Here is a 25,135-nt window from a genome sequence, read left to right as displayed (position 1 = left end):
AGTCTTCAATTTTTCACAACAGTCACTTTCCAGTGCTATCTAACTAGCAAGTCAACCTCTTTTTTTACAAAATCCTCTGCACTTGAATGTTTTCTGCCAGTCCTCCCTCACAAAGTGGCATGAGAACATTGACAGCCACAAGTGCTCAGCTGCAGGATCTGGTTTTGTGAAAATGAAGAACTAAGCTGGAAAGAGTAGGTTCTTCACAAAAAGAGTAGCACAGTCATGCACAGTGCACACATGCTTGTTAAAATCCATTGTTCTAAATACATGACAGCACACCTTTCCTTGGAGCCCCTTTGGGCTCTCAGGACATCCAGGAAGAGCAGCTGTCTGGGCAGACTCTCAAGGCACAAATCTGGGCTTCACCAAAGCCATGGTCAAAGTTCATTTTGACTTCAGCAGAGCCAAGAATTTTTTGTCACCTTATCACTACATTTCTTGGCTTTCAACATTACTGCATATTTTTCTGAGCAATTTTAGGCAAACCTATTTCAATCTTCTGACAAAGATATTCATGATGAACAATAATTATTCTGTTGTAGTAGTATCCTGGGGTGTTAGCTGTGGACCCACGTGCATCCACAGCAGCAGTGTGTGGATGCATAATGAAGAGACAGGTTGGGTCTTTATTTATGTATGGTACTCTTTACCTTATCCTCAGACATTGACATGAAGAAGTTTAAACTGAGAAGTAAACACAAAGATGTGGATGGAATCTCTGGTTCAGGATGTGCCTGGTCTACAGGCTGCCAAAGCCTGGTAAGAATTGATGTCTGCTGTTCTTTGTCACCTTCCCTGAGTATCCTCTATTGTCCCTTCTCAAAAACAGGACTCAGTCTGAATTTTCCTATACTCCCATTAATAGTGATTTTTCAGCCTGTGTTTTGTTGGGAAAATCAGTCTGGAATATCATTGGTGTGGTGGCAAACAAATTACAATCCTGCACCCTGACAGCAAATGGATGATTCTTTCTAAAGAACTCCTATGATGTTGCCTTGTTTTTCCATAAATAGGCCTTTGCAGAGCCTTTTTACAGTTCACAATGAATGATGCCATTTCTAATTTAGTGTTTCCACCGAGATTAATCTGATTTTCTGCATATATTTCAGCCCATAAAGTAGCCAGTAATCTAACTGCCTTTAAAAAATCTTACTCAAAGTAAACAAATTTCCCAAGCTACATTTATCATAAATCTCAGTCTTGTAGGCTCTGAGATCTTTCACTGTTTCTCTTCCTCCTCACCCCCATATCTTGATGAGTCATTTTCTAAAATTAGTCTAGTTGCTTTTTGATGAGCAATGAATGAAATCTAAAGTGAATGAAACCTAAAGATAGACCAGACCAGGTACATGATGAGAAGGAAGACATGTAATCATAACTTTCCAGCCTTGCCAGAGTTGTATTTCCTTATAGGCCTGCAAGCATATGAAATGAGACCACAGAAAGAAAGAAAAACTATAAGGGAAAAGAAAAATTCCCTTTTTCCTTAGATGTGTATTTCCTTTCCACTCTAGCCTAAACACAGCAATTTATTTAAAATGATCCTTTACTGTCAGAGATTATCTTGCTACCTTCAGCATACTTTGTGGGATTTAGCCATGGATCCCAGCTGTGCTTTCATGATCTCTCCTACAAGTAACACTCACATTTTCTCACACATGAACAGACATTAATAACCATTTCTACACCTCCTTACATGTCTTTTAGTGCAGAGACAATAGTCCCTCCTCAGAGTCTGTAACAGTGTAAGACAATTCAAAGGATATAAAACTTACACACCATGTTTTTTAAACATAACTGGGAAAGCATTTTAATCATCCCTGTTTGATTACTCCAGTGGGCACAACGTGTAAAAAGGTACTACATATTATTTTGAGAGATTACCCAATTGCGCAGAGACATTTTCAGAGAGGAAATTTAGAGCATCTCAGTAATGGCTTGATTAATACACCAGTCATATTTTAGCAACAGATAGTTTGATTCCTTATATAAACTGCTTTCATTCCACTCGCTTTAAATACAGAAAAATACTAAGTAGATATGCAGCTCTATGAACAACAGAACCAAGGAGCCTGGTTTTCTATAGATTTGAGTTGGTAGGGGAAAAGCCTGTATGAACCCTCTGACATCCTACAAATTCTAAGCTCTTCTTTCTACTTTTCTTTTTCTCTGAATAGCCCTCTATCTTCAAAAAACTTCTACAACTTTGATGTCTTTGGGACTAGTAAACTAATTTGGTGTTAAATTTGGCTGCAATTAATCAGATTCAAATATCACTGGAAATAGAGACAGCATAGCTATATACTCTCTCACACACAGAGTATAAACACATAAGCCACATTTAAATAGAAAATAATTCCCTTTAAGAAACTGATATAAACTGCTCTAACTCTACAACTTTTGCCCATCATATCCATTTTCAGAAATTCAACCAGCAACCATCAAGTGATACAATTCTTTGATAAGGTTTAATGAAGAAAATAAATGGTGCTCCCTAAGGAAAGTAATTTTCTCATTCCTTGGAATGTATTTTTTTCTCATATCTCTTACTGTTTCATCTTTCCAAAGAAAGTACTACATTATTGCAAAGCTGAACTACAAATGACAGAAAAGCAACCACTGACCCTTTTCACGTCAATGGCAGCACTGACATTTTTACCCAGCTATTCAGAGCCTGGACTCCACAGGGCTGCCCATAACTCTTATCATAAATAGAGTCTGGTTCATTAAGGACAAAGACAGTCAACTGTGCAAGGAAATCTGAGAATGTTGTTAAAACTTGCTGCTATTTAAATATTTTAAACTGACAGCATTTGAAAACCAACTTGAAAGCTAAAATTTAAATTCACCTGCCTTTCAGTGCCTTAGGCTATGAAATAGGTTCAGACAAACAGCCAACCACAAATAATGTCATGTAGGACTTTGTAATGTAAAGCTCATAGTGAGATCACAGCAAATAGAAGGTAACATTAGGAAGCCTACACATACAGGAAGATCTTCACAACACAGAGGTGCTGTGTTCAAAACATTCTCCTCCCAATGCCTGAATGGAGTAGCAGTGCCCTGCACACCTACATAGCACAGACAGAGCCTGGCTCAGCAGGCAGAGCCAAGCTGACTGCACAAGTTGTGCATTGTGTGTTTTTTACAGGTTTTCCCTCTGCAACACTACCCATAGCCTGAGGCACAGAGCAGCAGGCGACTGGGAGCTTTAATTTCCAAGTTTTCTCTCAATGAAGACCAGCAGCTGATAGCAGTACTGACACCGGTGGTGGGATTCTGGTATTTCACCAGCATGGCTCAAGTGAACCAGTCTGCTCTGAAAACCTTCCCATGGAAAGGCTCTGCAAGTCAGCTTCCCTCCAAAGGTCTCCAGAAAGCCATTGCTCAGACTGCCAGTCACAGATGGGTGAAGATCCATTTAAAATGAACCCATTCTTCCCTCCCTCTCTATTCTGTCCAGAAGTTCACATGTCTGATACTTAAGCACGTCCCTAAAACCTCTGTGTTCAATAGAAGGTTTATTCATTACAAAATCATAGAGTGATTTGCATTGGAAAGGACCTTCTTTTACACCTCTTCATTTCCTTTGAACTCGGGTGACCAGAAACACACCAGAACCCTCATAGCTGGTCAGAAAAGTAGAATGACCTATAACAGGTTTGCAAGAAGATCAGCTAAACAATTCTCTCAAAAGTAAAGAGGGGTGAGAAAATTCATCTTTTATGAAAAGATGAATTATGGATATGGATAAGCCTGAGGGGAGGGTGTTAAATTGAAGAATATAATATGACCTGTAATTTGGGATTAGTGCAGATTGTGTCCCATGGAAGTGTTCATAAATTATGCTTTTATATTACTTGGATAACTCTTGTTTCTCTTCTCCTTCCAATTAATTCATACAAAGGAAATATGATACATTGACATTTATACTTCACACAGTGTTTTAGAGCAAAGTTGATTCTTTTTATAACACGAGGCTTGAGCTACAGAGATTCTGTTCGTTTTTCTTAGATTTATGTGATCATGCTCCTTGCTTCTCTGCTTTTAGGATGGTTGTTAATATTCTAAAGGTTTTGTTACATTCTCTCACACTTTAAGAAATTTCCTGGAAAGAATTGTTTATCAAACCAGTATTTTTTGTTTGTAAAAAATGTAACTTCTCTCCTAAAAGAAGAAGAAAAAGGAAAACCACAATAAACAACCAAATTTCATGGACACAATATAGAGGAAAGAGATTAGGCAAAAAAAAAAAAAAAATTGCATATCTTTTAAAATCTTCTGTAAGAACTTCTGAGGCTTTTCATCTCTGGTTACCAAACAATTTGACTTTTTTTAACCATTTTAGCAGTGCTAAGGGTACCACTCAAAATTATTGAAATTGCAGGTCTGAGCACTCAGCTGCTCTAAAAATCAGGTCTTGTGTGGGTCATGTTGGTCATTTCCTCTGAATGAACACTTAAGAAAATGTTGGCTTTCAGCAAGTTGGTTCAGACTATGAATCCACTCTGGCAAAGATGGGAACAGAACTCAGGTTTTCTGACTGACTGATCAAATGGCTCCACTGTGCTATCACCAAGAAAGAGACTTTAAAGAATGACTCTGAAAGGTTATTTTCATTGAATTGCTGAGTACATAAAATGTGTTGAAAGAAAGGGTAAAACTTCTTGGAAGGGTTTAGAAATGGTTATATTTCTAATCTGTTGTGGTAGGATTTTCAACTCCAGTGTTCAGCGAACCTAGACTGACAAATTTATTATAGTTATAAGGCTGAGAAACCTATTAGAAGAAATATAATAGAAGGTACATTTTTGTGAGGCTTTAATAGGAACAGAAACAATTCAACAAAAGACTAAATTCTGTAAGGTGGGAAAAGTAATTTATTAAATCTTTCTAAAAAGATTGACTGACCTTTCTTTAAAAAGTGGGGCCTTTTTGTAAAAATGAAAAGCTCAAGCTTCATAACAATAACCCAGTAAAAGGGTTTATTAGAAACTGGCTTCCTGTACAAGTTCAGTTATTCTTATTGTCAGTAAATGTTGGTGTTATGCAGCAAGAGAAGCACTGTTGCCTCTCTAATTTCTCTCTGGAACTAAAGAAATTCATAATAAAAGCACTAAAAATCTAAACAGAAATTAAAAAATAGAACACTGCTGCTCAGATTTGTATGGCAAAATCCAGAAACAATGGGCTGAGAATTCAGCTCATAAGGAAACTGTGCCAGAACTGTGAAGGTGGTGTTATTTCTTCTACCTCCGCTTACAGTAAAACTCAAGCTATTAATATCAGGCATCTTGACAGTCGTACAAATGCATGTATTAAAATTCAAAGTACTTTTTGCTGCTGTAGATGTATCATCATTACAGCATAAGACAATTTTAATGTATGACCAGATGGCAATAGCATTACTTAGGGTGGCTAAAAGTTACAGGGTGACTTGTACACCCAGTGCAAATGGCCTGAAGCTGAAGATGGTGTCCTTCATCAACCCAGAGCACAAAGCTGAATAGTCCAGTTTGTTCGAAGCATCGTGTGAATGCATTGGAAGTTGGAAGAGTGTTTAAATAACCAGCAGTACCTGCAGGTGACTGAATTCACATGAAATTAGCAGGCACTGACCTACTCCTCAGTAAAATTGCTACGACTTCGAACAGGAATCTCAAAGCAGGCCAAAGCTGGCAGACTTGCTGTCTGTGCAGCAGGCAAAGTCAGTCCTGAGGAGCTCCAATGAACCTCCAGAGGGTGTGAAAGACATAAGCTGTGAATAGTTTTGAAGCAGATGGTCAGACACTGATCAGGTACATAACTACAAACACCAATCTGAGGAAAGCAGTTTCTCAAAGCTCCCTACACAGCCTGTACAGAATGATACCTCTGGTCCATCAGAGCAGCTCCAAATGCTCAGCCTCAAGTCTACAAGATGGTCAAGGAGAGCTGAGCTCTCTGCACTGATTAGGGAGGGAGCCAGGGAAATCAGCCTTCCCTTGTATAAACCATCTGACGTTATTATTTTATAAAAGTGTATTTCTGTCCCTCTTGTTCACGTGCACCCCTTATGCTCTCAGGAGGAGCTTGCTCTTCACACTGGGGAAGAAATATCCAGTCCACACAGGTAAGTGAAGTGGTTGAAAGATCAAAGCTAAGCACGTCCATTTAAAGTACTCTAAACAGGAACAGAGAATAGTGGTTCTCCAAGAGGTTTTTTATTGTGTTTCCTTTGTGCAGTTTAGTGAAAATAGACAACAGGAATTTTTTGAAATAAAGTTTTCATTTACTATTGTATCATGCTGAGAAGCAATTAGATTCAGGTTAATTACTGTAAATAGTTATTATAATTACTTGTAAAACATTCAACTACCTGTACATCTGTTAAAGTCAGTGGAGACCTGTTTTGTTTTGTTTTTTTTTTAAGAGAAAGCTTAATGTTATTACTTAAAGGCCAAACTATTTTCATGAGCTCTTCCAAAAGAAGTAGCTATACCATAGACACCACTGATGGAGAGCACCTGTTGGGGCATGTATGCCCTTGGCAAGACTGAGTGGGTGTACCAGCAATCTGAAGAATTGTCTAGTCTAGCTTATATTTACAAAACCTTAAAGCACTTTCCTCAAAAGAAAAAAAAAAAAAAAAAAGAAAGAAATTGCAACTGAATACTGATTTTCTTAGATTTGTTTTATTTGTCAGGTTTCTATCTCTACTTGCAGCATGAAGAAAATATTGTGTGGTTAACATCTTTTTATCAAGAACAGTATTTTTTTCTTTGACACTGGACAGAGTCTGGCCTGGCCTGATGCACAATTTTACACTATATTTTGACAGGCACACAAAGCAGCTGGAGTTCTACCACTGTGTGTGCCCTCACACACACAGCTCTTGGCTCTTCCTCTTCACACAGGTCTTCCACTTTTTCTGAACTTGGCCAACTGTCTCTAGTTTAGACTATTTTTGCACCAGCTGATGGTTGCTGAGCCCACCCTGGTCTGCTGTTTGGGTTCTGGCTCACCTGAAACAGGTCTCCTGATGTCTGGGGGCAATTCCAACAAGCACACACAGATTACATTAGTTTGTCTAAGCACAGAGTAATGTGCTGGAAATTCATTTTCAACAACACTTGACTTTCACAGGTGCACCAGTGTTTCCCACGTCAAATACACACCTTTAGCTACCAAAACACCCAAAACCCAAATACAGGAATATGTTCTTGGGTTGTCCTAACATTTATGAGCTTCATCTCAGCTCTAATATCCCTACTGCAGAGAAGACAATAATTTGGAACACGGGACAGGGAAAGGTAGGGGACCTGCCAGCAGAAAGGTTGAGAGCTAGTCTCTGAATATTAGAATGTGAAAGAGGAATTAGAAGCCCATTTTTTACCCTCGTAAGTTTGATACTTTATTAGCTCACTACTGCTGTAGGATGGCGTTTCCCTGCATGCCTTTGCCTTTTAGCCTGTAGTAACTTAAAGCAGCTTTGCACAGGGTTTGTGCAGCTGATTGAAATGCTGCTGAGAGCCTCTGCAGCTGATGGGAAAACTGCCATAAGCCGAGGTGATGGCCACAGGCTGCTCTCTCTGATGGGATTTCATGCTCTTGGACTGTCCCGTAGGCTTGCTGCATTTCACCAATGATATCACTCCACAAATGTTTATTAACAGACAGACCTCAAAGTGGGCATTCAGCTACTGTACCAACAGAGATACTCCAAAAGGGAAGGGAAGGAAGAAGGGGAAAGGAAGGAAAAAAACCCTTAAATATGCACATTTCTCTAAAAAAGTTTTGAAGTGGTTTCATATAAGAAAACTTCATTCTTACAGTTTCCCTCTGAAATACTGGTGTGTCTTGCAATCCCAATATATATAAAAAAAATTCCTTTTTTAAAAACTGACATATGGCAAAAATTGGTAGCAGTAAATAAACGCACATAAAGCTAAATTGTGCCATCCTAAATGTTAGTAAAAATGACAAAATAAAATACTATCTATATAAACTATGCACAGGTGTGTAGCATATTACAAGCAAAAAACATATCTTGCAATTATAAGCCCACAGTATTTATTTCAGTTGTCTGTAATTACCTTTTTTATATGTTTGTTTAGTAATATCAATCCAAGACATCATTTTGAGGATATAATTAACTGCATGTTAGAACAGGATGTGTTAGACTGTTTTTGTGTGTTGAAAGAGAGAAAAATCTTTGTTCGCTGTATTTAAGTGCCATCTAGTGTCCCAATCCACCAATTTCACTCAGAAAACCCCCAAAACCCTCAAAGCTTTCAGAGCAAAATCAAATTGCAGGGTTAAAAAAGAGGGTCACAATGTTCCCATTTCAGCACTAACTAAGTTTAAAGCTTATATTCTTGACAACTTCAGAACCAATTTAGGTTAAAATGAGAGTTTATAGTTTAGTAGATATGAACTTCACCCACTGTCACATAAGAAATTAGCCATTAGAAAATTATGGCTTCCATCCTGTCTCTTTTTCTGCAATACTGAACAATTGATAGTATCTGTAACTTTACAAAAATGCTCTTGGCATTCTCATCACAAATGGCATCCATAATGGTCTATGTAAACCAAACTTCAGTTTGTCTCTTTTCTTCCTGAAATTCTTTAAATGCTACAAAGATGACAGCCATTACAGAGAGCTGGCGTAGCTCAAAGTAAAATATGCAAAACACTTGGGCTTTCTGTTGCAGTTAATGTGACCATAATAATTAGCTTTTTGCACCATTAGAAATTAGGACTGACTCCTACGCCTCTGTGACATTTATTGGAAAGTCTTGTCTTTAAATCACAATGATAAAAAGAAATTAAATTAACTTTTTGAGTACTATTTATCCTGACTACTACAATAAGCAAGGTTAAGTTGACAAGCACATTAAAGAACTTATACTTATGTCATTAAGTGAATTAATGTGAATTTGTTGCAGAAGTATAAAATGGGGGGAAAAATAGAAAATATAAAGATATGAAAACCACAAGAAACTGATTCAATCAGCAGTAAGAAAGGCTTGTGATGAGATGTCTTAAACTAGGATGAGAGAATGCTTAGATGGAAAATATTTAGGCAAGACAAGCACTTTCAGAACAGTTTTAGATATCTACAGCTGCACATGTAAATCTATTAGGCAGCACTGAAATTGATTTTAAAAATATTTTCCAGTTTTACCTAGCTTGGAATTTTTTTGTGTTTTCTGTGAAGGACAAAACATTTGCAGAAACAAAATAAAGGTGGATTAATTGTGTTTTTTTGTTCGGAGTCTATTTTGATGTAAATTGCCTGTAAAGGACTAGACTCGCCTCAGCCACGCTCCAGCTTTGAGGCCGGGGAGGAACTAAGGTGTGACACACGGGCAGGATCACACCAGGAGGTTTGGAAACCGCGTGGAGAACCGGGCTGGCGCTGCCGGCTGCTCTCCCGGGGTCGGACGTGGAAGGCTGTGCCTTGCACAGAGGGAGGAACAACTGCTTTAAACGCAAATCCCGGCGGGAGCCCCGAGCCGCCGGCTCTGTGAGGGGGACCTCGGCTCCGTGAGGGGGATCCGAGCTCCGTGAGAGAACCCCGGCTCTGTGAGGGGGACCTCGGCTCCGTGAGGGGGATCCGAGCTCCGTGAGGGAACCCCAGCTCTGTGAGGGGACCCCCGGCCGCCTCTCCCCGCGCTCCCGCCCCGCGCCCTGATTGGCCCCGCGCCCTCTCGCTCCTCCAATCCCAGACGCGGAATCCGTTCCCGCCCCCGCCTGATCCCGCCCACCGAAACCACGGCTCGGCTCCACCTTTCCGGCCGTCTCCATGGCAGCGAGGGCGGGGGGTGTTAAGACGTCCCGGAGATCATTGCGGTTGGTTGCTTTGCTTTTCGAAGCCGGCGAGGCTTAAGGTAAACTAGCTAGTGTATTTGGTATTTTACTTTTATTTCCTGACTTATTCTCCCGTAATTATACGGGATGGCACCTTTCAGCGAGATCGTAAATCCATCCTTCCCCCCTCTTTCCCCAGTGGTAGGGCGCAGGCGGTGCCGGCCCCGCTGCGGCCGGGCGCTCCCGCCCCGTGAGGGCCGCGGCCTGAGGCGGGCTGGCCGCGGGTGAGGGGTGGAGGTGCCGAGCTCGGCCCGAGCGGCTTCCCTGAGGCCGCTGGAGATGCGGGGTCTGCCCGCGGAGCTTCATTCCGGGCTGCCCCAGGCCTTGGCAGCTGCCCAGGGCAGCGGTTGCCCCACGGTGCAGCGGGCGGAGGATGCTCAGGCTGGTGCGGAATTATCGCTCCTGTTGTAAGCTATAGGCACCCTAAAGCAGGCGGCGGGATGCTCTGGCTTGGCCTGTCGCAAAGAGCACGAAGGAAGGAGCGCTGAGTGGATGTGCTCCGCGTTAAACAAGGTGGAGCATTAGCAGCAGGCCAGGCGGACAGAGGTGTTTTCAGAGCATGATAAAACATACATCCCCAGAAGATGCGCCCCAGCGTCAGCAGAGGCCACATGTAAATCGCTGTTTTCAGAGTTAGGTGTGACACGTGATAGTGAAGAGGCCTTAACTAATGTTATCTTGATCAGCTCTCCCACCCTTTTACATTATCAACACGTGACAATTTAATTTTACTCAAAGTAAAAATGTAGTCACCTCTGAGGTGAAAAAAAAAATAGCCAAAACATTTTCGGTCTTCTGAAAAGTTCTGTAGGATCTTTATTTGTATCTCCTTAATAGCTCAGGAAAAAATCCATTAAGTTCTAAACAATTTAAACAAAGTTTCCTATGAACAGGTCCCTGTATCTATGAGAAGTAGTTTACAAGTATAATTCTGTTGAGCGTAACGTGATAAAAGCCAGAAATCAGTAATGTAAACAGTAAAAGACAATTTATTTAAGCACAAAGTATGTGTGTGGTTATATGCATCTGAAACTCAAGAACACTTAGTGCTGAATCTGAAACTGAAAAAAACCTTGGTTTTTGTAAATTATTAGAATACAGTAGCATTTCCCTAAAACATATTGTGAACATGAGTAGTGTGAATGTAATGAAAGCAAATTGTAGCAATACATTGTGGCAGGTTTTGTGTTGATAGCTGACATGTGGATATAATGTGTGTAGCTTTTTAACCAGAATTTTTTAATACTGGAAAGTGTACATTAATGTACATCTTTAGAAAATTTTAATTCACTTGGCTTTCCTTTTATAGAGTACAAAACTGGGGCAAACAACTGAAGATGTCATCCTGTTTGGCTCAGGAGGTTCACCTTGCTAGAAGACATGAGGAGATGTGAGTAGTTGTGCTCTGCCTCGCAGCAGTTTGTGTTGGGTCTTGTGATATTCTCCCTCCCTGCCCACGACCCTCAGAGCTAGTGAATCTGAGCTCTGCACAGTGCAGTGGTGCTTCAGCAAGGGGCTGGAGTTCCAGGAGGTGGCACTCTTCCTTCAGGAACCATGGGAATTAGCATCCTTGCCTGCCGTTTAGGGTATTTAGGTTGATGAGGTTTTTGACTTCCAATGGTGGTACTGGTTTGAGATCTCCCTTGTCAACCTGTCGCTGCTAAATTCCTATTTGGGGAAGGTAATTGGATTCTCTCACTCAATGCCTCAATTATAGAGTTGCTTCTTTGTTGCCCTGTAAACTCAAATTGTGAGGCAAATACAGCAGTGATTGAGGAAAATTTGCTTTTCTTGTAACAACTAGTACGTGCCAGTGAGCAAATGTAGTACTGATCAAGTCACCCTAACCCACCCTGTCTTTCCTTCTTCTGGGAGATTCGGTGTTTCTCAGCACCTCAGCAATTGAGGAGTGCTGTTTGCAGTGTTATAGCTCGGTACAAGCACAGCAGGTGATGCCTGCCTGTACCTTTTCCCTCCCCCAGCACACCCACCCTGCAGCCGGCTTAATTAGCCCCATAGTTTTGAGAAAACTGGGTAAGGTAAAAAGGTTATTTTCTAGCTCCTGAGCAAAATGTTCTACCCACTTAGCAAAATGTTTTCCTTTGTAGACTGTCTCAGAGATCAGAGCTGCTACAGCAGATGGAGACTTATCTAAGAGACAAAAAGACTAAAAAGACATGGCAAACTCAAGCAGCTGATGCAGCTCATAAAAGGAATGCAGCACTTTTAAATGTAAGTTTCTGCAACTACCAGGAACCGCATCAAAATGTCACGGTTATGTAGCCTAGATAATTAAAAAAAAAAAAAAAGAGAAGTGTTTGCTCTATAGTTGTCATTGGAATTCTCTTCTATATGGTTCCCTCTTCTGGAACTTGACCAAAAAGTATTAAATGACAAGTCTTTATTATCCGATGGCATCACTACCTATTTCCTGTGCCCTTCTTACAAAAGCCTCGTGGTGGCAGCTGCTACTATGTATTTTTATTTTTTTAAGCACAAGTAGTGATGTAACACATGCTCGTACATGTCTGCCTCAGAGAACTTAGGGGTCTGTCAGGACTCACAGCCCCTCTACGCTGAGGGTATGTTTGGAAATGGGCTGACCAGGCTACAGTGCTTTGGGCCAAGGGTAGGAACTGTTCTCCTGTGGTTGTGATAAGTTGTCGAAGAGGTTCTCAGTTTAATATTTTCCTGTAAAGAGGTGTAGAGTGACTTCAAGCATTTTATTTGCAAGTCTGTAAAATCAGTGTTTGGTGTTTCCATCCCTTCGTAGGGGTGACACCATTAATAATGTTCATAGCTGTTCTGCATACCTGTTGTAATAGTCAGGTAAGATTTGTTTCCTAGGCAATTAAAAAGATCTAAGTTTGATGACAGAGACTGGATTACTGAAAAGCTCCTCTGGAAGCCCTAGCTCAGGCATCTGAGTTTGAAGAGATACACTTGACCACTGACATGATGCATTTGAAAAATGTGTGTTGCTTTTCCAGGAGGCAGCAGAAAACTGAACCCCCTGTGGGTTTTCTTTAAGCTTATACTTATTAAGGGTCCATAATGCATATATTGTGTTTATTGAAAAAGTAAATTTTACTCCAGAAAATTACAAGATTAATTGGTGTCACCAGAATTTCTTTGGCAGAGCCTGGTTCAGATTTAAAATGTTCACGTTTTGGGTGGGTATAATTCTATTGCATTAGAATTTGTATTTAAATGGGAGGATTATTTAGAGAGGGGAAGACAAGAAGAACAGTTAGCCAGGAATGCCTTCTTAACCATTCCGTGACAAAGATTTTTGAGCTTGGGCTGGTGAACTGGTACATTCTGAACAGAGGCAATCAAGCCCCTCTTTATTTGGTATAGTAAGTGTAGGTGCTTCACTGAGAGGCTGAGGATAAATGGATGGTTTGGTTATTTTTTCCATAGTTCCTGCTCTGTTGATTTAGTAATTTCAGCCATTATGACTCCTACTTTGCACAGACATTTTAGGTTAGATTTTTAATTCGTGAATTTAGGGTTTTATAAATTATTTGTATTTATGAATGCATTCTCAGTTTATGTATACAGGCAAACGCAATAAATGCAGAGTATATTTCTCCATCCTGTATTGTAGTGGAAATGGTAACAATAGCTCAGACATATACAGAGTGTAAATATTTCTGCAGTTAAACAGATATTTGCTATCTTCTGTCACATCCTCAAAATTGTTCCTTTCAAGTGTCAAAAATGTTGGTGTTTGTACAGAAAAAAAGCAAAAACATATGTATCAAAACAAATTCTGTTGCAGGATAAAATAGCATAAATCAATTTAAATCTATTAATTTTACCCTAGTTTTAACAAGCATGCACTCCTGCAGATGCTTTTTGATAACAGAAGAAAACAGGAAAAAAAAAAATCTATGCAGCATAATATATGAGAAGCTTGAAAACAAGACTGATTAATGTGCCAGCTTCAGAATATTGTTCCTGATACCAGGCACTGTACATTTCACAGTTACCATGTGGAGAGTTGTTGATTTGGCCTACTCAAAAATACATGGACATGACGAAGTGTTATTTTTTTATTTGCATTTCTGGTTTTCCGCGTGTAAGCAAAATCAGTTGTTTTCAGTAATAGATCATAGCAAAAGCCATTTTTCTTTCTCTGTGCTAGATGGAATTTATGCACAGGAAAGATTTCAAAATTAATTTAAATTCTAATCAGTAGGAAGCAAGGAACTAACCTTTTTTTTTTTAATTGAAATTTTGACATTATAAGCATTTGTTCAGCATTTTAGCATAATTATCAGAGTATTTTCCTCAATGTCTTTAGAGGGAGACTGCAGATTAGGGAAATCTGTATCATTTGGTGCTTATATAATGTTGTCGTAATAAAAGCAGAAATTAGACTAGTATTTGTAATCTAATTTATGACATTTGTTTCTCAGTGATATTTCTTGTGTTTAGAAATATGTATTACTGTGCAACAGCTTGTAACATGAAATAGAAAAGAAAGAGTATGCTATATAGTAATTAGTACTGGAAAGGTAATTTAGAACAAATTTGCTTTCCTTCCCGGGCATGCAATTCCAGAATTATTTAAGTGTGATTGTGCCAGACTGATATCAATATAAGTGACAGCTGAATTTGGTCCCCTAAAAGCAATGTATGTGTCATGCATTCCATTTTACCTCTGGGGAAGGGTCTTGAATTGTTTTTGTTCCAGTCCTTGTGGTTTTAGGGGAAGCACTGTAAGATGCTCTCTTTTTTTCAGTACTGTGACATATTAGATTAGCTGGTTTTTTTCCAAAGAAGTTTATACTGCTGATGTACTTATTTTTATATTGATGACAGGGATTTATTTTTCCTACAAACCTTACCAGTTGTGCAGACACACAAGAAGTGCCATCTAATCTTTTAGTAGTTCCAGTTATTTTCTAAAGCATACTACACCTTCCAGCAAAAATTTCTTTCACTGTCTGTCATTAAATCAGTATTCTGAATGACAATAGACTGCACAACACAAACTGGAGTGGGCAATGAAAAGACACGTCCAATATCTAGGCTATGCCAAAGTGACCTTCTCTACTAAACATATATGCACAACTGCTCTCTCCTTTCTTGCCTGAAAGACATTCATTTCCTAGCACCATAAACATTCCAGTTACTTGACTGAGTCTATAAAGAAATAATGATTGATATTCTTCTTCCTTCCTCTTAAAACTCCTACAGTAATTAGGAAGAAGGAATCAGAAAGGAGGAAAATGCAATGGAAGAATATCTGGTGAACATTACTGAATGATCATTTATTGAGTATGGTTTGTTGTGGGGAAAACTTCTCCAGACTTGGCCTGAGCCATTCTGATACAAGCTTCATTTGGTGATGTTTGTGTGTGTCTGTTCTAAGTATGTGCATCAGAGAAATTGCTTGCTTAAGTCACTTAAATTTGTGTTGACCTCTGTTACTTTGACATTGTGATTTCAAATGGCCTATGTCCTTTTTCCTATTTCCTCTATATGTTTATCCCATTAGTGTTTTCCTACCTGAGAAGGGGAAGCCATTTGCTCCTTCTGAGAATTTGGATAAATCTGAGAATTAGTTTACTCTTTCTCAGACATCTTTTAGCTCCCTACAGTGGTATGGACTTTGCTGTAGAAAAGGGAGGAACAATTTTACTTGGATTAGCTTTATAATTTTGTACAAGAGAATATTGTAAAATGAATTAATTAAATAAAATAAGATGAACACTAAATTGAACAATCTATGTGTCACTAAGTTAAACTTCAGCTGGTTTTTTGCTCTTATTAATCATACTCTGCTGAACTAAACTTGAGTTGAACACTGTTTACTTATTGATGTATTCAGACTGGCTATTATTCAATACGAGTAATCGTGTTTGGTCTCTCTTGTGGATGTGCTCCTCCAGAATCTCACTCTTCTTTTCAGCAGCAGTGGTGGTGAATATTTGGGAAGTCCCTTTGGGGAATTTCCTCTCTCATTTAGTTTTTCTGTTGTACTCTTCACACCCGCTCTCTGCTCCCAACTCTGCCATCTGCTATACTTTCTTTCCCCCTCCACTCTGTTCAGCTTTGGCTTCTTCACACCCCACTCCCACGTCCCTTTCTGTCTCTCTTCATCTGCCCACCACTCAATCTCTTCAATGTTTGGGTATGGAACTAAGCCCACAAGAACAGGTCAGAACTTTAAAGGGGGAGGGTGGTTAGTTTGGGGGCATGCTTTGGATTTGTTTGATGCTGTTGATTTTTTTGGTTGTTTCTTTTTTGAAAGATTTATTTGGGCCTCTGTGAATCCAGCACACATCCACTGGACAAGCAGAAACCCAAATACTGATTTTTTTTTTTTTTTTTTTTTTAAGAAAACTATGTGAGGTGCATTGTCATCCAAGCTTGTCTGGTGAACAGCTTGCTGCAGTTCTACATTTATGTGCACATGTTATGCATGCATATTAGCAAGTCATCTTTGTCTTGAGATGTAAAGATCTTGCACATAATTTGCCTAGTTACTTTACAGTTACAGTAGCTAGAATACATACTTTAGTCTTATGCAGCACAGAGAAAGATTTTCTGTTCCCCTCTATTTCCTTAAGTTTTATAAAACAGAATTTAACTATTTACCCTGGTGTCCAGAGAGAATAGCAGTGTTTACAGCAAAAGTCTTACTTGGTTGTAAAATGTATTCTTGTATGAAAAAGGTGCAGCAAACACATTTAGCAGCTGTAGGGGATTAGTCTAAGTAGTACAAGTTGTATTTCAGAGTGACTAAACAAATATTTGAACTTCAGTGTTCATTTTTGATTGCTGTTTAGCTGTAATGAGTTTATTTAGTTAATTCAAATGTCTTTATATGTGTATTGGTCTTTTAAAATTCCCAGTGCTTGTTATTAAAATTTACTTTGCTTGTGTTTTAGGATATAGAAGCAGCAGAAAAAAGGCTGCAAGAAAGAACATATTTACTTCCACACTCCGATACTGTTAAGTTAGAAGTAAGTCCTAGAACTCTGTCTTTTCATTTGTTTTCATTTGCTGTTTACCAAATATTTTTCTTTTTTTTTCCCTGAAGCATGTTCTTAAAGTGAAAATAATTGATTTTAAAATCCAGTGACTGGTATAGCCAAAGGCCTGTGCACTGTGTAGCAAGCTGAACCTAAATTCTGGGACAAGGTCCCTAGATTCTGGAGCATTCTGGTGGAAATATTTAGCAGCCTTTAGCAGCCTATACAAATTTCTATTTAAAAATGAAGTCAAATATAGAGAATCAATATGTGAATATTGTGAATATTAGACGATTACTGTGTTTACTATATCAGAGCTATTTGGATTATTTTATATGGTCATCCTGTTCTCAGTTTACCACAGATTGTCATCTTTACATTTCAGGGTCAGCAGTTTATCAGCATGAACAGAGAAAATTTCACATCAATTATTTTAGAGTTGTATGGAAGCTTATGAAAAGTACTGCAGCAGGAACACTTGGGTTCTTTTTTTTTTTCTTCTCAGCCTGCAGTCCCTAAAGCATTACTTCAAGATAAAAATTTTGAGCAGATTCCCATCTGTTTCTTGCCCCAGTGGTTTGTGTTTGTGTTGTGTGCTGTGTGTGGCTTGGTTCCCAAAGGCACAGGAGCAGAGTGTCCCGTGCTGGTTTGAGTGCCGGGGCTCTGTCAGAGCAGGGCGAGGGGCCAGGTTTCAGCACTGTCAGCTGTGAAGAGAGGTGTATTGTACCTCAGCTTCACACCTGCTGGGCAAGTGTTGGCATGCTTAGGCTATTACTTAAAGGAGAGGCATCACTTCTTGTTCTGGTTACTGTTCAAAGTTTTCATCTGTCAGTGCATTTTGTAAATAGCCTACCGTGGCTGTGACAAGGTGTACACTGGGTATGCCCCTTCTGTGGCTTTTGTATTATTTTTAGACATTTTTAGGCAAAAGGGTACATCCTTTCCTGAATACTTGTACATTTTGAATGATGCTAAGGAAGATGCCAACCTACTAATATTAAACATTAAACCTGTCTTGACTGTGTTCAGAAGTAGTTTTAGACTCTTCAGTGACTTTAGAGACACCTCTCGAGTTGTTTGGGTCAGTTAGTCAATGGTAGGTGTGAAGCTGCTCATCAAGCAAAGTCAGCACAAATTGGAGGCTGCAGAGCCTTTGCTCGTGGCTGCAGAATGTCTGCACTCTGCAGCAGTGGTGAAATTTTGGAGAGAACAGAGTTACTATTTGAAGGAGAAGATCCTATTTCAGCTTCTTTTTTTTTTATGCTTCTAGAGAAGAGTGCTATAAATAGTGGAAAAAGAAAACTTTCTTTCATGGTACAAAATCCTTGTGCATGCTTTGTTCCAAAACACTTCTGAGCATATTTCACTCAGCCATGTATGTGTCTGTATTAATATACTCTGAAAGTTATGGCTATAATGGATCCCCAGCTTGCTGAGTCGGAGTAGTTTTGTGTGACAGCACATATGCTTGTCAAAAAAGATTCTTTGAGTAAATCTGTTGAAGAAAATATTTTTGTAAACCTGCAAGAGCCATAGTTATATCTGAGTTACATGTAAGGATCAAAATGATTAGCCAGGAATCTAATACTGTGCAGGGAGATCTTCAGTTTTATGCTGCACTTCTCCTTCATTATATACTTAAGTAAAGAAAAAATGATCACTACATATGCATCATAACTGTTTTCTACTGCAAAATTACGATTTTCTGAATGGACATCAATGGCAATAAGTACTTACATATGTGGATGGATTAAAGTGCTATCTTAGCACAGTTCTTAGATCATGTTATTTTGTGGGGGAAAAATGATACCTGGCGCTTAAAATTTTCCTGAAAATCCTACAAACAACAGTTATCCTTAGGATACCAACACAAAAAGGATGAATACTTAATAACACAGATAAATAATATATTTATTACTCAGAGGCACAGTGTGAAGCAAGAGGAAGGGTTAGATGATCCACAGTGATTCTCCTAGACCACTTGCTAAATATGCATCACCTTTTTATAATTATTTTAATTTGTGATGCAAATACCAGATATGATTGCTTCATCAGTGAACTATCAAGTCTAAAATTTTACTCAAATATTTTGAACTATAGTTCTGTATAATACTGTAAACTTTTCTAGAATAATCAATTTACATTGGTAAAGGGGCAGCCTTCATTTCTAACATTTTTTCCACTGCAAAATGAAATTGCAGTAACATATGTACTTAAATATATAAGCTGCTTTTGGAAAAGTATATAATCATGGAAAATAGTTTATTAAAGGTACTGTAAGGTCTAAACTGATGTGTTGCTTACCACAAGAGGGCACATTCAGTCACTTCACAGTTTGTCCTGCAGAATGAAATATTTCCAAGCTGATATTTTGTATCATACAAGAGATTAAAATTTCATATGTTAAGTATGTTGTTCTTTTCTGAATTGCTTTACACTTAAAGTAAGATTTAATAATGCATTGCATTTCTATATTGTTTTAAACTGGCTGACACAAATTTTGAAATTAAGTTTATTTTTTCTTATATCTTTCTCAGACTCTCTATTGGGCATCAATAAAAGAATCTCTTCCCAAGTGGGAAGACTTTCTTTTAGGAAGAGCAGAAGTTCCTATTGGCTTTAAGAAAACGAAAGCTACAAAGCAGAGCATAAACTACCCTGAAGAAGATTCACAAAAATAAACATTTTAGTTTCATTCTGTTTTGTAATTTAGCACATAAGCAGAGAAGATCATCCAGATTGGGCAACAGAATATCATGCCATTAAACTGAAATGTAAATAATTTAAATGAAAATAATTATATAGGATAATTTCATTCCATTGTTGCATTGTGTACAATTCCTTATTTTTATTCTGTACTAGAGAAGCAATCCTCAAATGGACTTTTAGGATCAAGAATGAGAAACATTGGTGTACAGATTTCCACCGAGGCAATTGGGTTTTCAGTGTGAGAAGAGTTTTTATGTTATTTTTAATCCTCTGCTTCTACATATAAGTGCGATAAGTAAAGACAGATTCTTGCATTATCTTTCTTCACTTCAGTCATCTGTGCTGCATGCCTGCTCGTGGATGAGGCAGAAAGGAAGACTTTACTGTTAGCAGAAAAGGCAGACTGTGCATCAGAGTAGCCTTGGTTTAGCACCAGGAATCTGTGCAAAAACCTTCACGAGAGCGGTTGTAGAAGGAACAAACTTGAATTTCTGCATCTAGTTTTCCCTGGTTTTTTTGTCATTGCCACTTTCATCACTCATACACCTCACTCCAGTCAGCTTTTCCCAACCTCCTTCTGCCTACATTGTATTTGTTGTCTAACAGGTGGGCAAACAAATCTCTAGGGCTTTTTGCTACTCTTAGGCTGCTCTTAATTCTGTTTTCTTTCTGCTGATATAATCTACAAGTGAGAACTTTTTCTGAGGCATGAAAAGTTTGAAAGAAGCAAACTGAGAGGTAACTGGCAGTGGCTGTCCAAGAACAAAGTATATACAGAAGTTGATGATAAAATATTTTAATTTTCAGCCATTGAACAGCTTCCCAGGTTCCTCCTACAGAGGTGCAGTATCAGTGAGTTTTAATTGTACTGAACTAACTTGGTATGAAAAATTCACTGGTACAGAACTTCTTAAAGTGTCAGTTTAGTGGAAGATCCTTTCTGGTGTGTGACATGGCCTGCAGGAAGATTATCATTCCTGAGCAAAAGAAGCCAAGAAAATATTTATTTTATTGTTAAGAACCTGGACTTGAATCACTATACTGTTAAAATCTAATCTCTTGCAACAACATCATTCCATCCTCAATCTGGAAGTAGTGGGGGAAAAAAAATGCCTCTTCCAGTGTCTGAGGATATGAAAATGTAATTATTGCAAATATTACTAGTCTACTAGTTATCTGAGCTATGCATCTTCATACTATATAGAGATTCCACTATTCAAAAAACATTATATCCCTATGCATCATGAAGAATCACTGACACAATAAAATCAAAACTTTAGGTGCAATATAAAATTGTTGTATATTTTCCACAGGAATATTAGGAGTTCATTTTAAACTTTTTCTATTGAAGTGTCCATTAAACTGATAACTTTTTACAGAAACTGCCATCTTAGAATTATCCTGTTGAGTGGGTGTTGGTGTTTGTAACAATAACGTTGTTTTCATAATATGTGATGGCAGATTAGCACGCTTCTCTGCAGTGTTGTTAACAGTTGTAATTAAGGAATAAACAGTAAAGGGTGTCAGTCCGATGACAATTTCATCTATAGTGTCACAATACAAAATGTCACAAAATATTAGAACTGTTATATAACTACAAAAATATCAAATTAGGCTTTCATCTTACAAGCTGAGAGCTTAAAAAAAACTTGGCATAGAGACCATTGCAATTTTATACCTACTCAGTGTTCTGTCACAAAGACAACTTGGTAATATTTTCTTCTGTAAACTCACAATGTGATTCTCAATCTGATGTAGTGGGAATATGTATGGATCTTACAGTAGTAGAGCTCACATTTATAAAGCAAATAATTGGAACTGGTTGAGCACACAAGAAGTGAAAACTACATGATACTCAGAAGGAAGGAATGGATGAGCAGTTAGTTACTAACAAAGAGGACCTATCCTGTTCTTTGTGTCCAAAGGGAAATCACTTCAACAAAAATCTATGCCCCTAAGTACTTTGTACGTGCAAATAATCTGAGTCTTTATCTCTCCCACCTCTGCCTAACCCCTGGGACACAGTGCACATGCTCAGGCTCTCCTTGCCCTGGTGATTTCCCCTGGAAGGAGATCTGGGGGTGTGGACATTGAGTGCATGACAGCTCCTTGGGTGAGAATTTGGCAATGTGCATGAAAGGCACCTGCAAGCAGGATTAGAGTAGTTACTGTGCTGCAGTTAGGTGCTCACACAGCGTGCATGAGAGTAAAATGAAATTCTCTTCAAAGAAGCAATTTAATTTTATTTCCTGTAGCATCACTTTAGAAGCAATAGGACAACAAGTTCAAGGAAAACTATGTAGGAACATGTCCTGGAAAAGAAAAACTAAATTAAGAGAACCATTTAAAGCAGGAATCTGTGTAGGTGACCCTTCTCAGAGACAAGGGCCTTCATATTGGCCTGTGGTTTGAACAAATAAATGCAATTGCCTATGACAGTGAAATAGCACAGTAATAGGGGTAGGAGCAAGTGTCTGCTGAGTTGGGGCATGCAGTGGCAAGGGACCATAATTATATGGTATCTCCTGTTTTACTTAGATTTGTTGAGTGTCATTTACCATGGCTGGGCTAGCATGATACTTGCCTTTTTATAGATACAGATTTGAGAAAGCAAATGTTAAATTTTGTTGTGCTTTTAAAAAATTTAAGAATCCTCCTAAGTGATTTGTACTGATATGATTTAATATTGGTCTCTTATGATGTCTTGAATGGGTATTCTTTACCAAGTCAAGGCAGTCACTTGAAACTTAGTGATTCTATGTAGTTATACCCCATCTTATCCCAAGCTTTTATATATATATAAAATATAAAATATAGAAATTACATCATATATATCTTCTGTAATTTCCTACTCATCCTGGGTAAATTTTTTTCTCAAAAAAGCAAACTCACCACACCCCCAAAAAAAACCCAAACAAACAAAAAAAAAAAAAAGGAAGAGAAAACTTGTTACTCTGTAGGCTTGACTTGCTGCTTGCTCTTTTGTGTTACAATATATGTATATATAAGATGTGGTGGTCCTAGAGGCCTGTTGTTTATTGTGCTTTTCTGATAGGTGGGGGGCAGCAATTGAGTAAAGAGCAGTGAGAAAACCCAAAGATTTTCCTGTTTGTAAATTAATCTTGTAGTATCTTGCAAGAAGAAATAATTAATGATAATGCACTGATGAGTAACCCCAATACTAACCCAGGAGCACAGCCTGTTCACCCATCTTGTCACCTCTACCATCACATTCCCAAGCTTTTTGCTTTCTCAGTTATTCTGGCTGTGGGGGCAGGAGCAGAAGGCAAGGCATGTTACTTTTTCCTAGCATAAGAAATTTCTTACTCTGCAGAATCTTTCACAAGCCTATTAATTTAATTTGAGAGTACAGCTGAAATAGTAAGTTGGTTTAGATGCATATCTGACACTATGGTATCCTCTTGATTGTATTTATTCAGGGTCATATTTTCATAGAAGTTGGGAGCTAATTTTTAAGCCGAGCCTATAGTTCTTAATTTCTGTCTTTTTCATTCACACATAGAGCAGGTTGGGGATGTAGATGCTCAGTTTGAGCTTGCTGGTAGTGAAAAATAAGAAAACCAAATTTAAAATGGAATGTACTTTTAGAGGTTATATCTGAAAGAAAACATTATTTACTCCATAATGGTAATTTTCATAATATTTTAATACTTGTGTTCAGATACAACTTGACCTTAAATATCACCCCAAATGCAAGCTGTTTTAACATATTTGTAATGCTAAGGTCTTCATTACTGTGATATTCTGTTTGCTCAAGGATTATAATCCATGGATATACTGTGTTATAGTTGAAATAAAGCTTTGATCAGTGTTGCATTCCATGGATGAGTTGGATGTAAGTTGTTGCCTGCTGCATCCAAGTGTGAACAGTGAGTAGGCCAGTGATAAATACTTTGCTTAGGTGTGGTGTTTGTTTTCCTCTGACTCTGATATGAAATATTAATCTGCTCAGTGAAGATTAAAATCTCAGAAGTTTACTGATAAAAAATCCAAATGTAATGAATCCCAGATATCCCAGATAGATTATTTCACTCTACCCATTATTTCATAATGTGTGAGCTAAATTACTTCAGATATGTGATTACTAGAAAGATGTAGATATAGATACTTAAACCCTTGCTAAGGAAACAGGTGGGGGAAAATGGTTCTTTAGTACATCCTCCTGCTGTGTGAAACTCTTTGTCTTTGCTATAAATAGGGTGATTTAATTTGGGAATTTGCTACTCCTTTTAAACACAGTTAAAACAGCTCTTGAAAATGCGCTAAGTTGTACCCGCTGTGTTTGTAGCCTTCCAGTTGTAGCTTTTGCATTTGACTTACTTTGAATACGTGTGTTTTTAACGCATACGGATAGAAAGTATGCTCACTTCTTCCCGTAAGTTTTATCGCTGTGATGATAATCTTAAAAATAAATGTGTGGTGTTCTTTCCCCTCACTCTCAGTCGTATCACCTACCAGAAAGCCCTAATAAGCAACAAAATAGTGTGAGACAGTATTTACATCACACTTTTGAAACAGATTCAAGCAGAACCAGCTGCTGTAAGATTATTTTACAAATCTATTGTAAATTAATAAAAGGGAAAAATTGCCTTCCTTTAGGTAAATTACAGTCTCCTTTACTAATTACGGTAGCTTGAAGCCGCAGTAAATAAGTACCTGCCTCACTGCGGTGAATGGGAAATGAGAAATGTAATTTTGGTAACCAGACTTGCCTTTCTTTACCCATTTAGTTCGTATGTGTTCCAATAGCTTCATTCACGGAGCTCTGACTGTTGCTCAATAAAAGCTTCCGGAGGATAATGTGTTCAAAGTGAAGCACATGCCGGCAGCTTTGTTCAGCGCCGGCGAACCTGCGCGCTGCGCTCCGCGGCCGCGCTCGCCCCGCGCCCCACCGGAGCGGGCTCTGCCCGAGGGGCAGCGCTGCTTCGAGCCGGGGAAACGCCGAGCCAAGCGCCTGTGGGAAAGGGAGAAGGGAGGGGACGAAGAAAACCCCGACAAACCAAACGGCGTTTCTCGGCCGGCGCCCGGTGTGAAATGAGCCCGCTGCGGCGCGGGGGAGGACAGACGGGTGCCGCTCGGGCGTGATCGGGGCGCGGGGACCGCGCGTCGGCGGGAGCGGTGCGCTGGGAGAGGGAGCGGGAAGCGCGTTGTGTGTCCTCCCTCACTCAACGGCGCCGAGATTCCTCGGAAAGCTCTGGGCAGTGGGTTTGATTCCTTGGAAACGCTCGTAATAATAATGTTAAGGGTAAAAAACGTATCCGAAAATCCTTAGGAAAAAGGCTTGTCTATGTGACCCAAAGTGCCGCGGTCCCCAGAGAGCTGGAATCTGTTTAAAGGGTGCTTAAACTACTGCGGCCACTTTGCTCTATTTCTCGGACGTTTCTTTGTATTAAGTTTCCGGGTACACCTGGCTCTTTCCTCTATAATTAGCTTTCTTTTGCTGGATTCATTGATAGATACGATAATCCAGTGTTGGTAATATCTCAATTCATTAACATAATGAATCAGAAGGGAGAGGCTGATAATAAATCAGAAAGCTTCTATTTATGTGAAATATC

The 25,135-nt window shown here is 38.9% G+C and overlaps 1 protein-coding gene across 4 annotated transcripts; it reads left to right on the top strand.

Moving 5' to 3' along the window:
* The first annotated feature begins 9,793 nt into the window (after positions 1 to 9,793).
* CEP15 (centrosomal protein 15) lies at positions 9,794 to 24,012 on the top strand. 4 transcript variants are annotated; one of them, XM_077786147.2, is made up of 5 exons: positions 9,794 to 9,878; positions 11,168 to 11,248; positions 11,967 to 12,090; positions 16,764 to 16,838; positions 19,385 to 24,012. In XM_077786147.2, the coding sequence occupies exons 2-5, from the start codon at positions 11,196 to 11,198 to the stop codon at positions 19,526 to 19,528; spliced, it is 396 nt and encodes a 131-aa protein (XP_077642273.2). In that variant the 5' UTR covers positions 9,794 to 9,878; positions 11,168 to 11,195; the 3' UTR covers positions 19,529 to 24,012. The 4 variants fall into 4 exon arrangements, with proteins under 4 accessions (XP_077642273.2, XP_077642275.2, XP_031361858.3 ...); XM_077786149.2 differs by having other exon boundaries at positions 9,794 to 10,243; XM_031505998.3 differs by having other exon boundaries at positions 9,794 to 10,265.
* Positions 24,013 to 25,135: the final 1,123 nt, after the last annotated feature.

The sequence above is a fragment of the Lonchura striata genome, chromosome 12 (assembly GCF_050655825.1).
Source record: "Lonchura striata isolate lonStrDom1 chromosome 12, ASM5065582v1, whole genome shotgun sequence".
In the NCBI taxonomy this organism is placed as follows: domain Eukaryota; kingdom Metazoa; phylum Chordata; class Aves; order Passeriformes; family Estrildidae; genus Lonchura; species Lonchura striata.
Note: the sequence above shows the minus strand (reverse complement) of the source record. Positions and strands in the feature narration are given on the sequence as shown.